This window comes from Sus scrofa, chromosome 5 (assembly GCF_054392235.1).
Source record: "Sus scrofa isolate SSC_HxYL_T2T_F1_AM1 chromosome 5, Sscrofa_HxYL_maternal_Yorkshire_Landrace_v2.0, whole genome shotgun sequence".
Classification (NCBI taxonomy): Eukaryota; Metazoa; Chordata; class Mammalia; order Artiodactyla; family Suidae; genus Sus; species Sus scrofa.
The window spans coordinates 106041386-106065692 of NC_139387.1; the positions used below are offsets into that span (position 1 = coordinate 106041386).

General features: G+C 37.7%; 1 protein-coding gene across 50 annotated transcripts in view; it reads right to left on the reverse strand.

The window, feature by feature from the left end:
- TMTC2 (transmembrane O-mannosyltransferase targeting cadherins 2) overlaps positions 1 to 24307 on the reverse strand; it is a 949512-nt gene that overhangs the window by 662490 nt on the left and 262715 nt on the right. For all 50 annotated transcript variants that reach the window (XR_014804529.1, XR_014804552.1, XR_014804560.1 and 47 more), the window contains exon 8: positions 9601 to 9722. Coding sequence is in view for 1 of the 50 variants with exons in the window: in XM_021093031.2 (XP_020948690.2) it covers positions 9601 to 9722 (122 nt within the window). In the remaining 49 variants the exon portion in view is untranslated. The remainder of the gene's footprint in view (positions 1 to 9600; positions 9723 to 24307) is intronic.

Here is a 24307-nt window from a genome sequence, read left to right on the forward strand (position 1 = left end):
AGATATGCAAAGATATCTTAAATCTAAAGTCTCCTGATGAGTAATTTTCTGCTTAAAGTGAGCAAACTTCTGATTCAAGCAGATGGAAATTCCATTCTTCTTCTAGCTATTGTTCCATCCCCCAAAGGAGAAACAGAGCAAACTTTACACTAGACAGTGTCTTCAAGTTCCTTTTCTCAGGGGGCAAACACTTCCCAGAAGGACTATTATATCTATCAGCTCTTCTACCTATTTCTTCATTACGGGACATTATAAAACATGATTCAATGGCCAGTGCCCATCTTAAACCCAAAGCCACGTGACTAACGTCCCTAATATCAAACGGACCAAAGGGCTCTATTTAAGGGTGAATCCTCCCACGTGTTGCCACCTTCCACGGAAAGTATCATGATTACAAGGCACACTGAGGTGTTCCCGTCACGGCGCAGTGGTTAAAGAATCCGACTAGGGAGCATGAGGTTGCGGGTTCGATCCCTGCCCTTGCTCAGTGGGTGAAGGATCCGGCGTTGCTGTGAGCTGTGGTGTAGGTGGCAGACGCGGCTCAGATCCCACGTTGCTGTGGCTCTGGGTAGGCCGGCAGCAGCTCCAGCTCTGATTGGACCCCTCGCCTGGGAACCTCCATATGCTGCAGGAGTGGCCCTGGAAAAGGCAAAAAGACAAAAACAAAAACAAAAAACAAGGCACACTGAGTTATAGGAGAGGTTCAAGAACGTCTTCCATCCTGTCACTTTTGACGAATAGCAACAATTATAACTCAATAATAAACTTGCCCTGCAATTTTAAGACTTTTGAAATAAATTTGCAGGCAGGGATGTGCTCAGGTGCTCTGCTTCAACTCAGTGTCTCCCGGTTAAAAGTTAAGCAGGTAAAGGTCAGCGGCCACTCACCTCTCCTTCAGTTGGGAGTATCACGTATCCTTCAAAATTCAAAATACGAAGGAAACTATATACCCCACTAGGTATGCCATCTGTGCCATATCCACGTTACAAATTCTACTTGTCACTTCACTATTACTACTTCCTTGTTACTTCAAATATGTAGCTATCTAAATCCTTTTTAGAACTACTTACACTATTTTTTTTTAAATTTAATGATACATACAAAGGTTGTTTTCTCATTTCAGAACTGTATTGTAAGAAAATCTCAAAACTGAACGAAGATATTCTTTAAAAATAAATTTTGGAAGTTCTCGTTGTGGCTGGGTAGGTTAAGGACATAATGTGGTTCCTGTGAAGATGTGGGTTTGATCCCTAGCATTGCTTAGTGGGTTAAGGATCTGGCTTTGCCACAAGCTGAGGTGTAGGTCTCGGATGGGCTCAGATCCAGCCCGTGTTGCCGTGGCTGTGGTGTAGGCCTCAGTGGCAGCTCCAGTTTGACCTCTGGCCAAAGAATTTCCATACGGCGCAGGTGCAGCCGTAAAAATAAATAAATAAATACATAAATAAAATTTTTATGCATTTTGAAGTTAGGCCTTTATGCATATAAGGCACCATATATACAAGTTTTATCACAAGAAACAAAAGGTTAGAGAGCGATGTAAATAGTACAGCTTTCAGAAAAACCAAGTGTGATGCAATAGGCTTTGGACACAGGTCTGAAACTCCGTGAACTCCAGCTTCCGCATCTGTAGAGTAAGTACCCAGATTCCGGGATTATGGGAGGAGTTATTAGAATAGCATTTTCAAAAAAGCCTCGGTCACTGCGTGATAAAGAGCTAATCTAGGCAGTACTGTGATTGTTGTGATTGCTGAAGAGGCAGGGGAAGGGGCCACCCTATGTGCACTATTTCATTCTTTGTGAGACAGGAAAACAACAGATAAGGACTTGTGTCCAGAAATGAATGAGGAGTTCAAATGGTCCTAGAAGCGCAGGACTTGGAAGAAAAAAAAAAAATGTTGAACTCAGAATTTACTGTTGTTTGGAAGAACTTTAATTTTAAGAAAAAACTAATGACGCAATCTACAATTGGGTGGACTTCATGCCTCAGGATGCTGAGGTTCACAGCCTCAAATGCCACGTGGATAAATATAAGGGGAACTAACCAAAATGCTATGGGTTTGGGAACAGCTTCATGGCTAGGTTGGTCTTGAACCTATTTATAAGATTGCAAAAACGAAAACTCTTAAGTCTCTGAACAGATATGGCTTCCTTTCTATACAAGCCCGTGTGTGTGAGTGTGTGTGTGTGTGTGTGTGTGTGTGTGTGTGTGTGTGTGTGTGTGTGTGTGTGTGAATGTATACTTACATCTATATCTATAACCAAACGCATCAGGGAAAGAAAGGCAACCTTTTTTGGTGAAGTGTTGGTCCGAGCACTTGGCAGGAGAGGAATTGCCTTTGAAAACAGGCAATCCGTGCTACCTTTTTTAAAGGTAAACACAGGTGTGGGGTCCCATGCCTATCCCAAAAATTAAAAAGAAAATAAGCTGAAGGTGCCTACATAACGGTCCTTTCTGAAACAAAGCCATTTCCGCCAGGCTTAAGCAGGGTGCCCCCCGCGGAAGCTGCTGCGGATGACGGTTAGGATTCTCCTCCGTGGAAGGCACCGAGGGCTGCCTGAGGCCAAAGCAAGACCCCACCGGTCCAGGTAGCACGACTGTTTATTACAGAACATGGCACAAGGCTCAGATGCGGAAAATGTATGTCAAATACGGGTTTTTATAAACGATTGCAGTTTGAGTCCTTCAAGAAAGTCAAGCTACTTTTAAGGGACACAATCACTTCTCCATCAACATTCCTCCAATAACATAGGATAGCAGAGTCTTGGGGGATTTTTTTTTTTGGGGGGGTGCACCTAGAGCGTATGGAAGTTCCCAGTTTAGGGGTGCTTTTCGAAGCTACAGCTGCTGGCCTACGCCAGAGCCACAGCAACATGAGATCTGAGCCACATCTGTGACCTACCCCACAGCTCAAAGCAACATCAGATCCTCAACCCACTGAGCAAGGCCAGGGATTGAACCTGTGTGCTCACCGATACTAGTCAGATTCGTTAACCACTGAGCCACGAAGGGAACTCCCTGGGGGATTTCTGAAGCTTTTAAAATTGCGCTAAGTGTTAACTACAGACCAAATACAGAAACCAACAAAATAACAATGAAATGTTAAGTTAGTTTCAGAGCCGTATGATCTTACTTATTCCCAAATAAAAAGCTAGCATTTCTTTCCAAACATAGCATCACATATAAGTAGATATAAAGCAGCTAGAATTACTTTATGTGACCTTTAGTAACTGAGAATTTGAGTATTTTGATTTTATTATTCCTGAGTATATCTGGCAAAAGAAAATATCTCTAAAATGACTTTAAGTAACTGACATACAAAAGCAGCATAAAATCTGGGATACTTTGGAGATATTTAGATTCCTGCCTGAGTCACTTAGCAGTAACAAGTATAGCAATTTTAAGATTCGTTCTACAATTGTACCTTAATTTTTTTTAAACGATTGATTCTATATAGAGCAGAATGCATTTATTTATTTTAATGGCTGCTCCTGCAGCATATGGAAGTTTCCAGGCTAGGGGGCGAATCAGAGCTGCTGCTACCCACCTACACGACAACCACAGCAATATGGGATCTGAGTGGCATCTGCGACCTATGCTGCAACTTGTTGCAACACTGGATCCTTAACCCACTGAGAAGATTGAACCTGCATCCTCACAGACACCATGTCGGGTCCTTAACCCACTGAGCCACAGTGGGAACTCTGCAAAATGCACATCTTGAAGTGAGGAGACAATTTCTAAGACAATGAACTATCAGATTCATTATGCTTCAGAGTAAAAATACTACAATGTTTAGATGAGGCAACTTCATATAAAATGCTTAGGTGAATACTGTATTGAATTTTCTTCGATATTTCATTCCGTATTTCAATCGCATGACATAAGTGATACACATTTTCTCTTTGCACCACATCACTTTTGCACCTTCTATAGCGAATGTCCATCATGGTCATTCAGCCAGAGGTGCAGGGACATGTTTTTGCTCCTTCATGCCTCTGCTCGAAACATAGCTGTTCAGTGACGAAAATAAAACAAAGGGACCTCAAGAGTAGTCAACACGTACAGTGGGAAGAACTTTCAAGAAGACCAAACGGAGACATAATCTCAACTCTAAATAGCAGTAATTATTACCCAAGGCCCAAGGAAACACACAGCCCTGCATGTCCAGAGAGACTACACGCACACCGTTTCAGCCTGGGGTATGGAACTTTTCCATGGAACTCCAAGTACTTTCACAACTGGAGTTTTATGTAGCCCAATTAACTTTGGCTAGACACAGAAATCTGGCTCCGTGCTTCCATTCAGTAGCCAAAATAAAGGTTTGCCGTATCAAGAATTACTGTCAGAGTCTCCCATATCCTTCCTTCTCTCTTACTAACCTAAATCTGGAAAAGAAGCTCACAGCCAAGTTGCTTTTACTACAATTTAAGTCCATATTAATTTTACTAGCTCACAAAAATGGCAAAATAGTTGGCTTAAATCAGCTGAACAGGACCAAAAGAAAGGAGAGCCAAGCAGAGAATAAAAAATCAAGGTAAGGATGTGCACACAACCAGAGAACACACACAGGTTTCGAAACAACTGTACAACCGTCTGAAACGCTGCAATAATGGAAATGTGACTCCTTCCGTTCTCTCCTAACGCAGCCCAATTTTAAATTCACGGCATTCGCCCTCGGTAACCAAGTTCAAACAAGGAATAAATCACAATTTTAAAGAGAGCTTGTGTTCAGTATTTTAACTGGACATGCCACTGGTATGAAAGCTCCATATATTCTAAAGAGATGTCACCCAGATCCAACTACATTTAAACGCGGAGGCTACCAGTGACCCTTAAGCAGAACTAACTACTCCCTAGGGTTCCCTGGAACATTTGCATTTGGGTTTGTAATGGACCCCAACCAGAAACCAGAAATCTTAAGTTCATAACCTACAATGCCTAATAATAAAAATGTGCTTAACCCATTCACACCAAACTAATATTTAGACATAATGCCTAAAAATAAATTATAAAAAATGAGGAGGGAGGCATGCTAGCTTCCCTTTACAATATTTAATCAGGTATAAAAGTGGAGGAAAACGCCACAAAAAATTATGTACCATAGAGTGAAAACAAATGAGGCTTAATTCAGAAATCCTTGAAGGTGTATCCAGTTCTACCGTTTGTTGTTCTTGGGGATACTCCTCAAATCCTTGAAGCTCAGTTTCCTCCTCGATAAAAAGAGGAAAGTACTCATGACAGAGCTTCGTGAACAAACACCTGTCCATCACAGGCACTCAGGAGATGTACGCCCTTCCTGTACCCACTCCTCTTTCAGGACCTTGGAATGTGACACTGTGTCCACTCGATAGTCATGCCTCTCTCATTCATTTATTTCGTACATATAACTGGGAGTTAGAGCAAAGCCTCGCATGGATTAATAAATCTCCGTACATGTGTTGGCAAAATGAAGAGGCTAATGAGGAAACGAGAATTAGGCCAGGGAAACAAAAATATTTAAAAAGTCTGGTACCCTCTACCTTAAACTTACAGAGTGCTGTCAGTTATATCTCAATAAAACTGGAAAAAAAGACTTGCCCAGCCCTTATATAACTTCAAAAGGGAGATGCACAATGATGGCCTGGGGATAGTTACCGAGACAGTGAAATGCCATGTACCGAAGGGATGAGAAGAGAAATAACGACTTAGTCTCTGCACAACGTCTAGGGTCAGAAGACATAGATTCATATCTGCCATTTGATCTGAGAAGTCCTATTACAGAGACACTGAAACCAGTGCCATGGAAGTGCAGAGCAAGCGAAAACTAATGCTTGAAAGACTCAGGCAAGACATCACACCAGGAAATAAAATTTGATGAGGCAGAGAGAGGAAAGGGACATTTTTGTCAGAGGAATGAAAAAGGATTTGATCTATGGGATTTGTCAAAGCATTCTGAGAAACTCTAAATCTCTTTGAACTTTTCTAAATATTAGCAATACTACAAATTCTTAAAGAAAAATTTGTTCAAAAAAGGTGGTTCGGAGTGAATTGTTTCACTGGCTATAGTAAAAGCATCAATAATTATTATTTTTTGCCTGTCATGTCTTACAAAAATACAATTCTTTGTATGGAAATCTTACTCTACCCTCTCAGTCTCATTTAGCTGCATGTCAGTTTTAAATATTTTACCTTTGGTCAGTTTTGATGCAATAGTAAAAATACCATTCCATTTCTCTTCTCTTCTCTTGAGAGGAACAGCCAATTCCATTTTATAATACTTTATATTTAAAGCATTCAAGTCACAATGTGTGGCATTTTCTACCTCACCAATTCCATCTGAAGTCAATAGCATATTACCAGGCCGAGAAACCCAGAATTAGACAAAAGGCAATCCACTGGGATCAGAAACTTGCCAAATCTCATAATTCAAAAAAACTGTTAAGTATGGTTGTGGGGTTTTTGGCACTGTGATTTCAAGCCATTCCATAATAGGGTTTGTATTTCAGCTAATCAGCAAGTCGGAAACTATAAAAGTTCTGTTGGTGAGGGGGAATTAAAATCTGGATTGTAATACTTGTGTCTTTCCTCCCCTTCCATATGTTTCAGTAAATTGAAACTGCTAAATCTTGTTTTTAAAAATGCCTTCTAAAAAATAAAGCAGCCTGTAAAATCATATTTTTGGTACAGGAAACTTAAAAGATTTAGGCTTGAAAAAAAGAAAGGGGGGGAGAAAGGACATGTGGTTTTTCCATCTGAAGTCATGTCATAGTCTAGGTATATTTCAACATTCAACTTCTTTTTCTTTTCAAAATGACTTTTTTTGGGGGGTGATAAATCTGAAACTTTTATAGACCTTTCTGATCAATTTACTAAACATGTTTCCAATGGAATTCCCTAATAACCTGTCAAAGTCAGTAGAGGCAAGAGGTTTATATGAACTCTGTTCTCACATGAAGCTATGTGAGTTAGCATCCAATCAGAATAAGAAATGGAAAGGGTTTTCCTAAGATAAAACAATTTTTTCTAACTGATGAAACGAGACATATTAGGACACTATAAATGGCTAAAAATAGCAACTTTTAACCTCCAAGTGAGTAACATTCTTTGCCCTTCTCTGTTCCTTCTCTGTTGAGCCTCCATATAAATTTCTCTCATTCCTTCTTTCATCAGTTTCGTTTCATCTTTTGGTTTGTGTATGAAAAACGTTTCCTCACCTTTATTCTCCCATCCTTCAAATGAAAACTGTTTTCCCATCATTTTTTAATTGCTACAAAATGCTATGTGAACAAATCTCTAAGGTCATCTGTTTTTTTTTTTTTTTTTTCCCTTCCTCTTTCCTCCAGTCTTTCTGCTAATCATTTATTCCAGTTCCAGTCTTGTATATTTGAGGCTGTCCCCACATGACTGTAGATCCTTGGTCATCCACTGTTATTTAAAAGGGGAGTTCATTAAAGCAGATTGAATTCCTTAGGCATAAATGTACTTTCTAGCCTGGAAAGGTTCACTTTTGTATGTTGAGAAGCTAGTCATTTCTAGGGACCTCCAAATGTAGTCTATGAAAATCTTTTTGCTACAGTGATACAGTTTCTCCCGATGAGAATTCCACCATGTCTACGGGAGGAGGGGAGAGGGTGTGTTGCTGAGGCGGTATAAACACTACATTGCTGTGTTCTGCCCGTGGTGTTTGGGGAGCGGCATTCACAGTCTGAGTATTCTCCTGGAGGACACTCAGTCAGAACTCTCTTCAGCACCCCCTGCATCCCACGTGTGATGGTGCCCCAGCTCCCCTCTGCCCCCAGTCATGGAGCTCTCTTATTCCAGTGCTCCACCCCTGTGAGCCTCCTTTCCCCTGACCTGGAAGGGAGTGCCTGCTTGCTAGCACTGGGCACCTGGGGAGAGGCCTGACTGTCCCGTACGTAGATCAGAACTGTTCACACTTCTCAGCTCATCGTCTTCCATGCCAGGTGCCTCGAAGTCTTGAATCCCCCGATTTCTTCACATTGCGATTCTGTTCCAAAGTCCCTTCAGATGGTGGTTTGCTCTCCTTTGACCGAGGAGTTGTAACACCTCTTTCGACTTTCTGACTTCCAAAAATCCACTTAAATTTCACTTCCCCTTCCATTATGATTGTTCTCGTGAGGTTATTCCTTCTTCATATTTTATTCAGTAAATTACCTACATAATCACCATTTCTTTGTTCCCCATTCTTCGCGCATCTCACTCAGTAACTCCTTCTAGATTTAACCGTGTTCTTTCAAAGGACATGCTCCGTCACGTCTTCAGGAAGAGTTTTTAGGGGACTGACCAATTTCTTGCCCTAGGAATTCCCTGATCATTCAAGTAAAGTAAATTCAAAACCCAAAGCCTGGTAAAGAGAGGGCGATGGTGCCAACTTCTCTGCAAAGATTTCAGATTCCACGCTGAGAAAGGCAAAGCTTCATGCTGCCCTCTTGAACCAGTATGTGAATTTTTCTACATTATTCTTTCACTGTTGATATGAACTTTCCTGCCTTATTCAGACATCTAATTCCTGGCCTTCTGTTGGGCCAAAGTTTTGTCTTTTATTCTAGCAAGAACGAAAACAAACAAACAAACCACAAACCCTTCCCACAGGTTGTTACAACTGATAATCTACCCCAAACCAGCTTCGGGATCAGCGGTCTGTTTACTGTTCTGCTGTTTAGTTATTGCTTCTTTTCCACCCCCAGGGAAATTCTCTCACTACTGTTTGAGCTCAGGTACATATTAGCAGCATTTCTGTTATATTTTATTAAGCATATCTAGCTGTTTTTAAGTGAGATATTTTCTGCTCACATAGTCGACCCATATAATCTATTTAATAGCTTTTAGTGGCATGTTAAAATGGATACATAAAACTTTTAAGTGTTTAGCCTATCATTTTCTGTGGGAAACAAAACTATTCTTCCTTTTAAACAATTATAAGATACCTTTCCATGAATTCATTTAGGAATCACTTTCCTGACCCTTTGCTCTATGCTTTGTTAGCATTCATTTGCTTTTATTAATATTGGAGAAAGTTTAAGGGATATAACTAAAATAACACAGATAATAGATTCAGATTAGGATTGAAGGCTAATTGTATCATTTATTGGCTGGGTGAGCTCAGGAAAAGTTACTTAAATATTTTGACCAATTCCCTAGTTTGTAGAATAAAAACAGCACTACCTCTTTGAAAAACATAATATTACAACTTTTATAAGTCACAATGGTAGAGTATCAGTAATTTCTTATGCTTCAAACTAACACTGCTTTCACAGAACTATGGCCAGAAGAGCCTGTCACATGGATGGTGGCCAAAGGACGGCTCTCCCCCTCTTACAGAATGATTTCCATTTCGTAGAAGATTCTAGGTGGTACGATGGACACACACGCCCTGCCTCATCTAGAGCTGGCTATTTGGAAAGACTCAGACTTAATTCCACATTACGGCCAATCTGGGGTTAACACTGGCTTCCAGAACATGGTCTTTATAGACGTATTGTTACTTGACAAGTGCCCCACACAATCATGCCTTTGGGGTTCTCCACTTACACCTTTCACTTAAGTTACGTCAAGGATACACGTCACATTCAAGGCGGGGGGGGAAGCTAATCACTCACTGTGAGTGCCAGCAGTTTTCCGTAGGTGAGATGAGCAGGGATGTGGTCCGTCTTGGATCTCAGCGACTCCATGTACCAGTGCTCAGCCTCGGGGAGCTTGCTTAGTCGCATGTACGCTTCGCCTGGCGAGAGAATTGCGAAAATCCATCTGAGGACACAGCTTTGCAGGAACAGTTCCCACAGCCTCACATCGTCACGTCCACCCTCCATGCATTTCCAGATTCTGCGCATGTACCCGCATTCACTGTTTCCTTTGCTTCCCCAAAAGCCATCATCATTTTCCACTTCACAGATGAGAAAACTTGTGTTTTGGAAACTCAATTATCTCTCGAAGAACTGCTAATTGAAGAGTATCATGCAGGACATAGACAAAAAAAGTTTAAGCTTCTACCCTCTGAGGTGGACAGCGAGAGTCGAATATGGTTTATCATCAATTGCTTTAAATGTTTAATAGTAGGGATTGTATATCCCTAACACTGAGAAAGTCAGATAAAAGGATGAAATTAAAAATATCTGGGATTAAGCATTGGAGCCAGATGTGAGTTCTTTTCAGGAATTATTAGCGCTTATATTTTAATAAGTAACTACAATTTATCAGTTTCAGTTGGAAAATCCAGTAGATATAGGACAGTTATTTAACTCACCCATCACCATGTGCAAAGTTAGTCTAAGGCCTTTCAGCCATTAGCCATTAGCTTCAACTTATGCAAATTTTACTGACCAAATAGCATTTCATGAACAGCCAAGCAAAAGAATGAAAATTGGAAATAAAACCAAAAGTATATCAGTTGCCTCCTCTGTTACATGCTTATAGTATAGAGGAATATTCACCTAATAGGATAACCATATTTTAAGATAATTTGTGTATTTAAGTGAAACATTGTAGTTATAATAAATACTGCAATGTAGAAGCTACTCAGTTTCTGAGACCAGGCAACAGACTAGTAACCTGCACTATTTTTCAAGCAGGCTTTTATAGCTGAAATAATAGTTATGATGGCTTTTTCCATTTAGAGGAGTAATACGAGGCTTTTCCTGAATGTATTAGCCACAATCATCATACATCTTTGTTTCAAAGGAAGAGCTAGCTTCCTTTTAATCAAATTCTCTTCGCATTAGCACAGTGCTGTCAATACAAATATGTTTGATGAATTGAACTGATTTGTGTCTCCTGACCTTTTGAGTGCCTTCTGCGTGGGTGCTTGGTAAAAAACATTGGTGACAAGTAATATGTAACATGCACAAAAATGAACGTGTCACTCAAACACGTCTAGGTATTTCTAGTTCTGAGGCCAGTCCTGAGATTATATTATCATAAAAATTGATAGCTTGAAAAAAATGTTTTTCCTAAAGCTTAAAACATGTTTGCATTTAAGAATTTGGTTAGATTTAATCAAATGCTCAGGGTGAGATGCAAGAAATACCTGAAGCAAAGACCAAAGACTAGAATAAGATGCACAAAATATTCACAGTTCTTAGAGAAGTGGGATTAGGCATGGACTTAAATTTTTTTTTTTGGTTTCTGTAATAATTACATTGTTTTTATTATAATACCTTATAATAAGTGAAACACTGTCAGACAATTTTCTTTTTGCCATGTTGAACTAATAAATATTTCCAGATAAAGCAAAGAGTATTTTCATTAGGGAAAGTGAACAGTTTCCTCATACTAAAACAATACCACACATGATTTATATAACAGAAAGAACGCAGAATCCCTGATATTAAAAAATTTAAAGCAATTAATGATAAACCAAATCAACTATCTCTAAATGGATTCTAAAGCCAGCAAAAAAAAAAACACATGGATTAAGTTCAGAGTTAGAGCTGAAAGATGGGTCTGCATTAAAGATTCTGTTTGGAAATAATCTGAAATTCTACTTTGGGTCTTCAAGTGCTCATAGATCACTTCTTAGAAGTGCTGCAGGGGAGTTCCATTGTGGTGCAGCATTAAAGACCTAGTGCTGTCACTGCAGCGGCTTAGATTGCTGCAGTGGTGCAGGTTCAGTCCCTGGCCTGGGAACTTCCACATGTTACGGGTGCAGCCAGAAAAGGAGTTCTGCAATCACTGCATTTAATATGGCTCCTACTTTTCATTTATATAAAAAAATTCCACTAATTCGTAGAATGGTCCCAGGAGGTTATCTGTACAGAAAGAGAGTGCAGGAGAACCTTAATTCCACAGTGCTTTTGAGATTCACATCCTTATATGTAAGGGGTTGATGTCTGAAAATCATTTCAGAAAGTGCAGTATTTTTCTTCCAAGTCAGAAATCCATCTTTATTAAAACTCATTTTGAAATTGGCACAGCACTGTAAATCAACTAAAATAAAAATTTTACATTAATTAAAAAAAGAAATGAGATATTATGAATTTGCTAACTACGTAGGTTGGCCCATTTTGTTCAGTAAGAACTCATAAACAACTTATTACTTTATAAAACTTGTGAGATGGGGAAATATCAAAGAGCTATAAATAAGAAATATAATGCAATAATGCATCTTGGCAAGTATACGAAAAACGGAAATAACTCGCCTACTTAGATACTATTCATTACGACTTCCAAAAACTTCATTACACCTCGGTAATAACAGTGATGACAATCACATTTATTGAATATTTATTACGCATTAGGATGGCAAGCTACAGGGAGCAAATGTCTGACTTACTTGCACCCACTCAATTTCTATACCTTTGGGCACAAAGAATATTTTCTCCTTTACTCCCACAAGGAGTCTTAACACATCACCCTCATTCAACCTGTACCAACTTTTTAAATTATGTTTGCAAGATGATACATTATTTCCAATCTCTATATTAATTGCTTAATATATGCATCTCATATTTTTTTATTAGGGAACATCCTTAATTACCTGGATTTGACAGATGAGACAACTGAGAAGGGGCATGGCTACATCAACCAGACACAATTAGAAATGTGCAAAGTGGTAAAACTGCCATTCAGATCCTGGACAACCTAACCTTAGCACACCGCTAACCTGTCGTTAGTGAACAGTCGCAAACTTTCCAAGTCTCCAGCTCAGGTGAAAATTATACTGTCTCACTCACAGAAAAGTGTTTTCGAGTTTGGGAAACACTGGCCATCAAGTTCATTTCACTTTGCCTGGGGCTTATCTATTGAATTAAAGGAAAAAAGAAGACCAGTAATAATCCATGGCTGACCTTTAAAAATGTTTCTGCTACATACGTTGCTCAATTTTTTAGAGGGAATATGTAGATATAATGTGTGTTCTAGTTGTAAGGTTAACCTTAACACAAAAACAGCCTATAGAAGTGCTAATAAAATCAAGATGCAAAACCAAAAATGCAAGAAAATGATCATAGATGAATTGAAATGTGTTTAAAAGGCAACTGAAGAAAGTTTAGGCAGCAAACAATACAAGAACAAGTACTTGCTTTGGCCCTGCCAAAGTAGAAGCTTCATATTTCTCCCTTCTAATTCATACTAGCAGTTAGAATACTCATTTTATGCATGAGGAGAAAAGCTTAGGAATAAGTGACTTGCAGTTAATAATCCTAGCCTATCAGTGAAACTAGAACACACCCTCACACCATGCATAAAAATAAACTCAAAATGGCTTAAAGACTTAAATATAAGACACCAACAAATCCTGGAAGAGGACACAGGCAAAACATTCTCTGACATCCACCTTACAAATGGTTTCTCAGGTCAGTCTCCCAAAGAAACAGAAATAAAAACAAAAATAAACCCATGGGACCTCATCAAACTGACAAGCTTTTGCACAGCAAAGGAAACCAAAAAGAAAACAAAAAGACAACTTACAGAATGGGAGAAAATAGTTTTGAATGATACAACTGACAAGAGCTTAATCTCTAGAATATACCAGCAACTTATACAACTCAACAGCCAAAAAGCCAACCACCCAATGGAAAAATGGGCAAAAGACCTGAAAAGACTTTTCTCCAAGGAAGATAAACAGATGGCCAATAAGCACATGGATAAAAGCTCAACATTGCTGATTATTAGAGAAGTGCACATCAAAACTACCATGAGATACCACCTTACATCATTAACAAGGCCACAAATAACAAGTGCTGGAGGGGGTGTGGAGAAAAGGGAACCCTCCTGCACTGTTGGTGGGAATGTAAGCTGGTACAGCCACTATGGAGAACAGTATGGAGGTACCTTAGAAATCTATACATAGAACTACCATATGACCCAGCAATCCCACTCCTGGGCACATAACTGGACAAAACTTTCCTTAAAAAAGACACATGCACCTGCATGTTCATTGCAGCTCTATTCACAATAGCCGAGACATGGAAACAACCCATATGTCCATTGACAGATGATTGGATTAGGAAGATGTGGTGTATATACACAATAGAATACTACTCAGCCATAAAAAAGAATGACATAATGCCATTTGCAGCAACACGGATAGAACTAGAGACTCTCATACTGAGTGAAATGAGTCAGAAAGAGAAAGAAATATACCATATGATGTCACTTATATCAGGAATCTAATATAAGGCACAAATGAAGCTTTCCACAGAAAAGAAAATCATGGACTTAGAGAATAGATTTGTGGTTGCCTTGGGGGAGGGGGAGGGGAAGGGAGTGGGAGGGCTCAGGAGCTTGGGGTTAATGGATGCAAACTCTTGCTCTTGGAATGGATTTGCAATGAGATCGGGCTATGTAGCACTGAGAGCAATGTCTAGATATTTACACTGCAACATGAAAATAGGAGGAAAAATTATGTATACATGTATCTGTAACTTGGTCCCTGTGCTGTAGAGTGGAAAAAAAATAATAAAAAAAAAATAATCCTAGCCTAACAGGTTTAAGTGGCTCAAAAGCCTATGTTTTTGCCACTGCATCAAGTTGCCTACCATATAGAGTCCACTACTTATTGAATACCTACTAAAGTATTAAATATATTATCTTTATACTTCTACATTATCTCTACATTGTAATTAGTATTGGTCTGTTTTTACAAATGAAGTGACTGTGGGTCACTCAGCTTAACCAACTTGCTCAGTGTTCAAAAAAAGGCAAATGGGAGTTCTTGTCGTGGCTCAGCGGAAATGAATCAGACTAGCATCCATGAGGTCACAGGTTCAATCCCTGGCCTTGATCAGTGGGTTTAAGGATCCGGTGTTGCCAAGAGCTGTGGTGTAGGTCACAGACACATGTTGGATCTGGCCTTGCTGTGGTTGTGATGTAGGCTGGCAGCGACAGCTCAGATGTCACCCCTAGCCTGGGAACCTCCATATGCTGCGGGTGTGGACCTAAAAAGATAAAGATAAAAAAACAAAAAACAAACAAACAAAAAAAAAAACAGGCAAATGACAGATTCTGAACTCAGATTAGAGTTTTCTTCCTTTTTACTATCCCATTCCGTCCAAATACTATAAAAAATAATTAGAGGAAGGGTAAAATAAAATGCCATCAGTGGATTCAGTATTAGGAGAGAATGGTATACATGTAATCCTTCAAGCTTGATTAAAATATTAAAATCATAAAAACTCCATAAAGGAAATGGCCCCAGGAAAAGAAAGCTCAGTAAACTCATTATTGAAGGGAATGGGGATACCTGACTGGGACAGGGTGGAGGGAAGAGGGTTAGGTCATCTTCTCTGGTACTGTAATTCTTCCTCACTCACAAGAAGAGCAAAAAATATTTCCCGTACTCAAGAGGAAAGAAACAATGATGACTATTTTTCCTTCTCATCCTACAAAAAACATGACATAATAGAAGCACTTTCGTAAGAATTCCAAGATTTGCTGTGTGATGATGTCATGATCAGGTTCATCACCCAGATTTATTTCCGATTCACTCACAGACAAAAGAGATTTGAATGTCTCCAGGTCGGCTTCAGGCAACTACAAACCAGTTTCAGATGTAGAACAAATAAAGTCACTCTTCTTCCTTAAAAAGCCGTGAGTCTAAATAACCCAAGCAAAGGCTAACTCCTTAAAGGAAAGAAGGCTGGATTATTGATGACTTCAGAGTCCATATCGCACTGATTCTCATGTTTCAAGTTACTGGACAGCTCCAGCTTACAGATAAAGAATAGAGCATGCAGTGTGACGTATTGCCCGTATCTGCGAGTGTTACCTTTTGTTTCTTCCACCCTCGCTCAAAATAATATATTTCTATGTTAAGATGAAGGTCAGATTCTTGATTTTTTTCAGTTTTATTTAGTTAGAAGTGACAAACAGCACTGCAAAAGTTTAAGAGGTACAGCATAAAGACTTGACTTATACGTATTGTGCAGTGATTACCACAGTCAGGTTAGTTAACATCCATCATGTCGCATAGAAACAAAATAACAATTTTTCTCCCTGTTTTGAGACCTTGAAGGATCTACTCTCTAAGCAGGTGTATCACACAGCAGTGTTAAACACAGTTATCATGTTGTAGCTTACATGGCTACTATTTATCTTATAAACGGAAGTTTGTATCTTTTGACCAGCTTCATGCAATTTCTCCAAATTCCAAATTCTCTACTTAAAAAAAAAAAATTGACCCAATTTACCAAAAGGAATCACCCCTAACTCAACTTTTACAGTAATTGTTAAATCTGTCTTCTTTTAATTCTTCAGTACACACTTTGCATATTAATTCAGGTTACCTAACATGGACAATGCATATGGTGATCAACCTACAGATTAATGAGATATCATTAACTCCTGCCTTCATGGTTCTCACACTCTTGTGACAAAGAAATATTACCTCTCAGTATTTTCCAAAGTTTGATCTTTAGATGTGCTAAAATAACACAAAGCCTTTTTAAAATTTTAGTATTGTAAATTTTACTTGATGTGTGTGTTTAAAAATGTGATTTCATAGATAGCATGTTTTAGAATGAAGAAAAACATCAAGTAAATACGAAACAGATATTAAGGGTCTATGAGCAAAATCACAGTGAACAATGAAACATTAGTGAAAAAGGTGTGAACAACATTGAATTACACATACTTAACTATAAATTGAGGAGTTACAAAAGTTTTGATGTTAGTAAAATACTGTGACACCAGCACACTTTGCCTGTACACTTTGCCTGAAAGTCAGGCATTCTATGGTAATCTGCCTAATTTCTCAGCTTTCCAACTCGGAGGAATTGGCTGGTCTCTAAGGGAATCATTCCACTTTTAAGAATTGCTCACTTTTCATTTAAGATATCAGGCTTGTTTGGATGGTTTTTATACCTAGTGTTTTTCTGTGCTGGTCAGTTTTCCTTTAATGAGCACTTTCCCCATCGTTGCTATGATTATTTCTGTTTCATATATTACTTTTAATTCTCTCCTTAGGAACTAATCTTGTCACAAAATTTTAAAAAGAAATAAATGCATTTTAATTAACTGATTAATGTGGTTTGTCTCAACTATCTTTTGAAAATTTATAATTACGATACAGCACTGAATTAGAAATTATACACCAAAGCAGTAATTTGATGGTTGGGTTTCTAATTCTTACTTTTCCATTAAATAGTTGTGTGGCTACAGACAAGTCTGTTATTTGACAGGGCCTTAGCTTTATCATGTACACTATGAGAGGCTAAGAGTAAATAACTCCTGAATCTCTTAAATTATGTAATCATTTAGAGATTCACCACTGTTCAGTGATTCACACAGTCAAACCAGTCACATCTTAGTTTAAAAAGGAACTGTCATATACGTGGATTTTCTAGATGACTCAATTCAAGATTGACTAAATCTAGATTAAGTCCTGATTATTCCTTTAAAAAACATTATATTGAGGAGTTCCCATCCCGGCACAGAGGAAACAAACCTGACTAGGAACCTTGAGGTTGCAGGTTCAATCCCTGACCTCACTCAGTGGGTTAAGGATCCGGCGTTGCCATGAGCTGTGGTGTAGGTCGAAGACACAGCTTGGATCTGGTGTTGCTGAGGCTGTGGTGTAGGCCGGCAGCTATAGCTCTGATTAGACCCCTAGCCTGGGAACCTCCATAGGCCTTGGATGCGGCCCTAAAAAAAAAGACAAAAGACCAAAAAACAAAACAAAGCATTATATTTATTTATATATTTGGTACCTAATTACAAACATTACATCTATTCATTAGAGACAGTCTGAAATTTTTCATTAAATCAAATAAATTTCATTCTCAGAGGTAGTGATTGTTAAAATTGTGTTGTTTTACCAGAAATTATTTTACATGTTGAAAAAAAAATCAATTACTTTATAAGTAAAATGTTTTGCTAGTTTTAAATATTTAGATTGCTTCTATTGTCTTACTATATTAAATAAAAATATCATATTTTCCCCAAAATTCAATGTTCTCATTCAAGGTCAATATTCAATTTTTTGTATACTCAAATTTTCCTCTCAATTTTTAATGCAGGTACTTTAGCTATTTGAGCAACTATCATTCTTTTTTTGTAATTACCTTTTTTTAAAAAAAAATCTCTTTTTATCTTAGAACACATAAGTAGCAGTGGAATTCTTGAAGAAAAATGCATACATTTTCACAAATTTTTTTTCGCAAAACTTTAACCATCAATAGGCTTTCAATTGTAGGTCTTAAAGCCATTTTTCAAGTAAGACATTCATCTTTCCCTTAAGATAAACCAAAAAAAATTAAAATAGTTTTTGGTTTCAGAATATTTTAAACTTTATATGTGCTAATCAAGTTGACTTTTCCTGTGGAGATTTATCACTCTTTCATGCAAAAAAAAATTCTTTTCTGTTATAGAGACATATATTCTCTTTGAATTACATAGTTTCATTATTAAAATTACCTATTTATTCTATATGAAATACATTTAGCAATATGGTGTGAGGCAAGTATCTAATTTTATTCTTTTCAAATATTCAATCAATTGTCACAGGTCAACTTTTATAAAAACTCCCTTCCCTCATCAATATTTAATTCCACATTTATTAGCTACAAAAAAAAAAAAAAGTAAAATTTTATCTGTTTCTAGGGTATCCATTCTGCTGCACTAATCTGGTTTTTGTTTCTTAGGTCAAGATAACACGGCTCTAAGCGCTGTAGCTTCTTCTAATATTTTAATATCAAATAGAGAAAGTCTCACCCACTATTCTCTAAGCCTTCTTGGCTCTCTTTTCCTGTTAAATCTACCACATAAACTTTAGAATCATTTTGTGAAATTTTTGTTTTGTCTTGTTTTTTGCTTTTTAGGGCCAAACCAGCGGCATATGGAAGTTCCCAGGCTAAGGGTCGAATTAGAGCTGTAGCTGCCGGTCTACACCACAGCACAGCAACCCAGGATGCAGTCAAGTATGTGACCTACACCACAGCTCATGGCAACACCAGATTCTTAACCCACTGAGGGAAGCCAGTGATCAAACCTGTATCCTCTTGGATCCTAGTAGGATTCATTACCACTGAGCCATGGTGGGAACTCCGCAAAATTTTTAACACATTAGTTTTGAGAGATGTTTACTGCTATCAAATTATAATCCATATGTCAAATTAAGAAGGGAATTTTTATAAAATAGAATTTTGCTATTTAAGGTTAATAGTTATTTTTTCATTTACTCAAACTCATACCCACCCCCATCTTTGTAACGTACCTATAGAACCTACCTCGGCAATTATGACCTTCTGATCTTAAACTAGATTATTAGATATGTATAGCCGGACACAAAACCCTTCATATCTTTATTTGTTCTTCAACCTAAATTCAGAAGTCTCTGGCTCCAAAGAGTCTTAATAAATATCTGATAAATAACTGACCACACTATATATCAACTTGAATTTAGATGTTACATTTTTACCAAGTATGTCACTGAAGAAAAATTTTCAAGTGACTCTATTTTCTAGCTTCTACATTATTATCATTATTATTTTGTCTTTTCTAGGGCTGCACCTGCTAGGGGGATAATCAGAGCTATAGCCACCGGCCTACACCACAGCCACAGCAATGCATGGGATCCAAGCCACGTCTGCAACCTACACAACAGCTCACGGCAACTGCAGATCCTTAACCCACTGAGCGAGGCCAGGAATCGAACCCACAGTCTCATGGTTCCTACTCAGATTCGTTAACCACTGAGCTATGACTGGAACTCCTCCAGCATCTATAGAAAAGAACCACATAACATCAAGATCCTATTATGTCAAGAATTTAACTTCTTTCATTCTCACTTTTTACACAGTGTTAGCTTTAACACAGAAACATTAGGGAGTCAGCTTTATTTATTTATTTATGTCATAAACTTTCTATAACTATTGGCTGTCAAATTTGGTTATTCTTTTGTATTTCCATCCTAATCTTTCCTCAGCTTTATCTTATCCTTATAAAATTAACACAGTCCATGAGTTTCCATCGTGGCACAGTGGAAACGAATCTGACTAGGAACCATAAGGTTGTGGGTTTGATCCCTGTTCTTGCTCAGTGGGCTGAGGATCCAGCATTGCCGTGAGCTGTGGTGTAGGTTGCAGGCGCGGCTTGGATCCCGCATTGCTGTGGTGTAGGTTGGCCACTGTAGCTCAGATTCGACTCTTAGCCTAGGAACCTCCATATGCCATGAGTGCGGCCCTAAAAACCATAAGAAAAAAACACAGTCCAGTTGCCTTAGACACATTAGTTATTATTGGAAATACTTAAGACCTACTGTAGGAAGCAGGAAAAGACAAAGAGAAGATTAAAATAATTACAGAAATTAAAGCAGCTCCTTAGTATCTGACAACAGACCTAACAATTTTAACTCCTTCCTTTGGGGTAGAGTGACTGGTAATAAATAAAATATAATCCAAATTTTACATGGAGAGTTGTGGAAAGGTTCAGTATGTAACCCTACAGCAAGCCCTAGAGCATCAAACTCGAAGCCAGAAAGGCAGTTTTAAAGCAGAGAGAAGAAATGCAGAGGAAAAATAAAAAACTGAATATGTGTTTCATTAAGTAAAAACACTAATCTTGAAAAAAGCAGTTAAATTTCAGTGAAAGTTAAAAAGATTCCTAATATCTACTATTATATACTGGCGATATTGATGTACCATCAAAATTGAACTTGGAAAACAGCCAGGAGCCTGTGTCAATATTCTCTGCTTGTAACTAGAGATCCTAAAAGTCTCCAGGATAATCAATTTCCTTTATGTTTTCAAGGAAACTAATCATTAAAAATAATCAATCAACAAATGTTGGAGCCAACCCCATAAGATTCTGAATTTTCCAAAGAAGAGAAAGTGAGACTGTGTGTGTGTGTGTGTGTGTGTGTGTGTGTGTGTGTTGGAGGTGATGATTTTCTCCTAAAATACTGTACTGTCCTCAAAGAACTAGAATGTAATAAATAAAATGGTTTAATATAAGTGAAATATTTAGGGAATACTAGAAGAATATGCAAGTCCTAAATTGTGCTTAGAAAAGTCTGAAGTTTACGCTAGAGGAAAGAAAAAACAATGAGTAAATGTACTAGCTTGGAAAGAATGAATGAACATAACAGAATTTAGAGAAATAGGATATAAATATTTGCAGGAAAACAGCACAGGTGTATAATAAAAGCATTTTGTGTTTTCTATACATTGTCTTAGGAATACACTTCATATGAATTTCTGGATTGAGCAATATGTCTTTATGATACACAATGAATAATTTATTTATTTATTTTTGTCTTTTTGCTATTTCTTGGGCCGCTCCCACGGCATATGGAGGTTCCCAGGCTAGGGGTCGAATCGGAGCCGTAGCCACCGGCCTACGCCAGAGCCACAGCAACGCAGGATCCGAGCCGCGTCTGCAACCTACACCGCAGCTCACGGCAACGCCGGATCATTAACCCACTGAGCAAGGGCAGGGACCAAACCCGCAACCTCTTGGTTCCTAGTCGGATTCGTTAACCACTGAGCTACAACGGGAACTCCTGAATAATTTATTTTACACTATAAATGTTTATATTAACGTTAATCAGTAAGATAAATCAGAAATTTAAAATAAGTTTCTACAACAGCTCATAAAACCTCAGGCTCATAATTTATATGTTGGCAAAAAAAAAAGACTTGCAATCTGGAGCACTCTGCATGTTCTATTTTAATGCTGTACTAAATTTGGATATGACAATTGCTTCTATCAATGTAAATAAAATCACAGCTAAGGAACAGTTCATCAAGGAGTTAAATGAAATTTTCATGTAGAAAATGTTTCCCTACCTGTTAGGAAAAACAGGAAATTATATCCTTCATACAAGATTTTCTTCTTCCTCGTGATCTTGTCCGTTTCCTCTCAATGTTGTCAAAGTTGGCATCAGTTAAGAATTCTAGATTTGGAAACTTAATTTTTTGAGTATAAAGTCACATCACTTAAATTTTCTAACAATAATCCAACCTATATTTACTACTGAGTCGAAGATTCCCTCCATGGATAGTGTCCAATACAGGAGTAAAATGTACATTTTGTTCCTCATTTATTTCTACTGAAGCCTCAGAAAACATATTTTTTTTCAAGCAGAACATGTTGAAACTATTTGGGAATCAGAGAATAAGGATATAATTAGGTATTAATCTGAGTATATTCGCTTCCTTGTAACTCAACTTAAAAATAAAGTTTTTAAGCTTCAATCTTTTCCTTTACCACTAAACTGGCAAAAGTATGAATTAATGTAACAGGTGGGCTTGTGTGGTTTTAATAGTAGTGAAATATAATCAACTGTCCCATATCGTATTTCCAGGAAAGCAAGTGACATCGAGACCTAAGCATGATCCTTAAGCAACCCTAGAACTGGCATGAAAGTGTTCAAACTCCCCACAGGGACCATATATCTTCTGGCCCAGGCTTTAATTGAAACTTTAAACAAAATATATTACCTATTTAATGCAGCTGAACTGGAGGCTGGCCTTTGTAGTGTATAGACTAATGCCTAGAAAATTAATGTCTGTAACCATAGGACATACTGGAGAATGTACATCAAACGTGAGTGGTAAAAAGAAAAAAAAAAAAAAAACATAAACCACTGCAGTTTTATACTGAGAAATGAAATTTTGGGTGCAAATTTTACATAAACATTTTATATACTTTTCTCTTTGGAGGTACACAGCCAAACCCACATGATTTCCTTATCTTATTGGCTCCAGCATCTTACAAAGTGAATTTCTAAAATCTCTTGGCACTATCTTATCCTTTCTCCCTGTCGTGACCTTTCTGACAATGGAAAAATGAAAGGACAATAGATTTATCTTAAAAATTAGAAGTTAATATTCTTTCTGGAGGTACACAGATCAGTGGTTGATCCAGTTATACAGTCACCGTATTTGAAGGGCTGAACTGCTGATTTTCAAGAGTGCCAATGGAAGCAATCATAGAAAAATCACCAGAACTCAAAATAGGGGAAGCAGGTGGTATAAAAAGCTTAACACTACCAGAGTGTTAATGCTTCCACACTTGAAAGATGTGAAGTTCAAATCTCACACACTTAAAAACCATCTTTTTCACAGTCGGCATGCTAAATGCCTTGAGCAATCCACTTAAAAGCCACCAGTCATAGAAGAAAAGATTAAGCATGTGAAGTGTCCTGTTAAAAATTTACTCTGAATATTTCTATTCTAAATATCTTCTGGAACAATGTGAGGTAAACACACACACACATGCAAGTATATCCACAAGAGTAATCCAACAAAAAGAAATGAGTCCGCTAAAAAACCAGCCATACAGAAAGCCGAGGGAAAAACAGACTTCTATTACAGCCAATCTGCTAGCTGAACTCAGCACAGAATGTACACCCTTTAAGTAGAGTTAGGATGAATTTACAAGTGAAAATTTTTACATTATGTTTTCAGGATGTGCATTTGCCATCTTCTTTGCCAGTTCTTACCTAAATAAGAGTAAGGAATCTAAAGATCATTGGTAGCCATTTCTGACATAACCTTTTCATTCCACAAGTTTCTTTCTCAAAACTACAAACTGTAAAAACAACGGCTCTAATAATTCATTTTACCCTAAAAATGACTCTAATCAATTCACTATGTTTCCTATTCATTGGTTCTTTTGTCATTCTCCCTAACGAGCTCAATGACATTGGAAAAACCTCTCATAATCAAAGATCTGTTTTCATAAAACTGAAAATTAAGTCAAACGATTTCTTCTCTTTTATGAGAGAATGTGAGGAGAAAGCATCTTTTCAATTTTAAACCTATGTAAGTAAAAGACCTGTTAGTTGCAGGGCTGATGAAGGAAAAATATATTTTCCAATAATAATCTTGGATTTTATTAGTAACAGGAATGTGTGTAAAAAAAAAAATCTAAGAATCATCAGAAATAAGAGAAGCAAAATGGTTAGATCCAAACAAAAGCAAAAAAGGTAATAAATAGTAATGGTCATTATGGAATCTCCCTGCAAGGAGAACGTAATCTCTCCCTAAGATAAAAGCATAGTACCCAACGCAGACATATTTTCTTAAAGAACAAAAACCTATGAATACATATGCAAATTTTGATACTAGTGTCACATTGGGGGAAAAAAAGCTTGAGTTTTTTTTTTTTTGCTAATTTTGGTTGATTTGGTACGGTCAACACAACACAGGCTACAGAGCTATAAACAAAATATTCTTGAGGCTGGAGTAATACAATTATCCATTTCATTGACAGACATTGACTTATTAAGGAACGATATTAAGAGCTCTAGAACCAAGGGTGAAATATCTAGAAAGCCTCTAGAAGAGCTGAAACCATATGGTCTATTTCCATTTCATCCCACCATCACCTCTCTACCCACCACCCAAGTTGTGTGACCAAAAAATAATT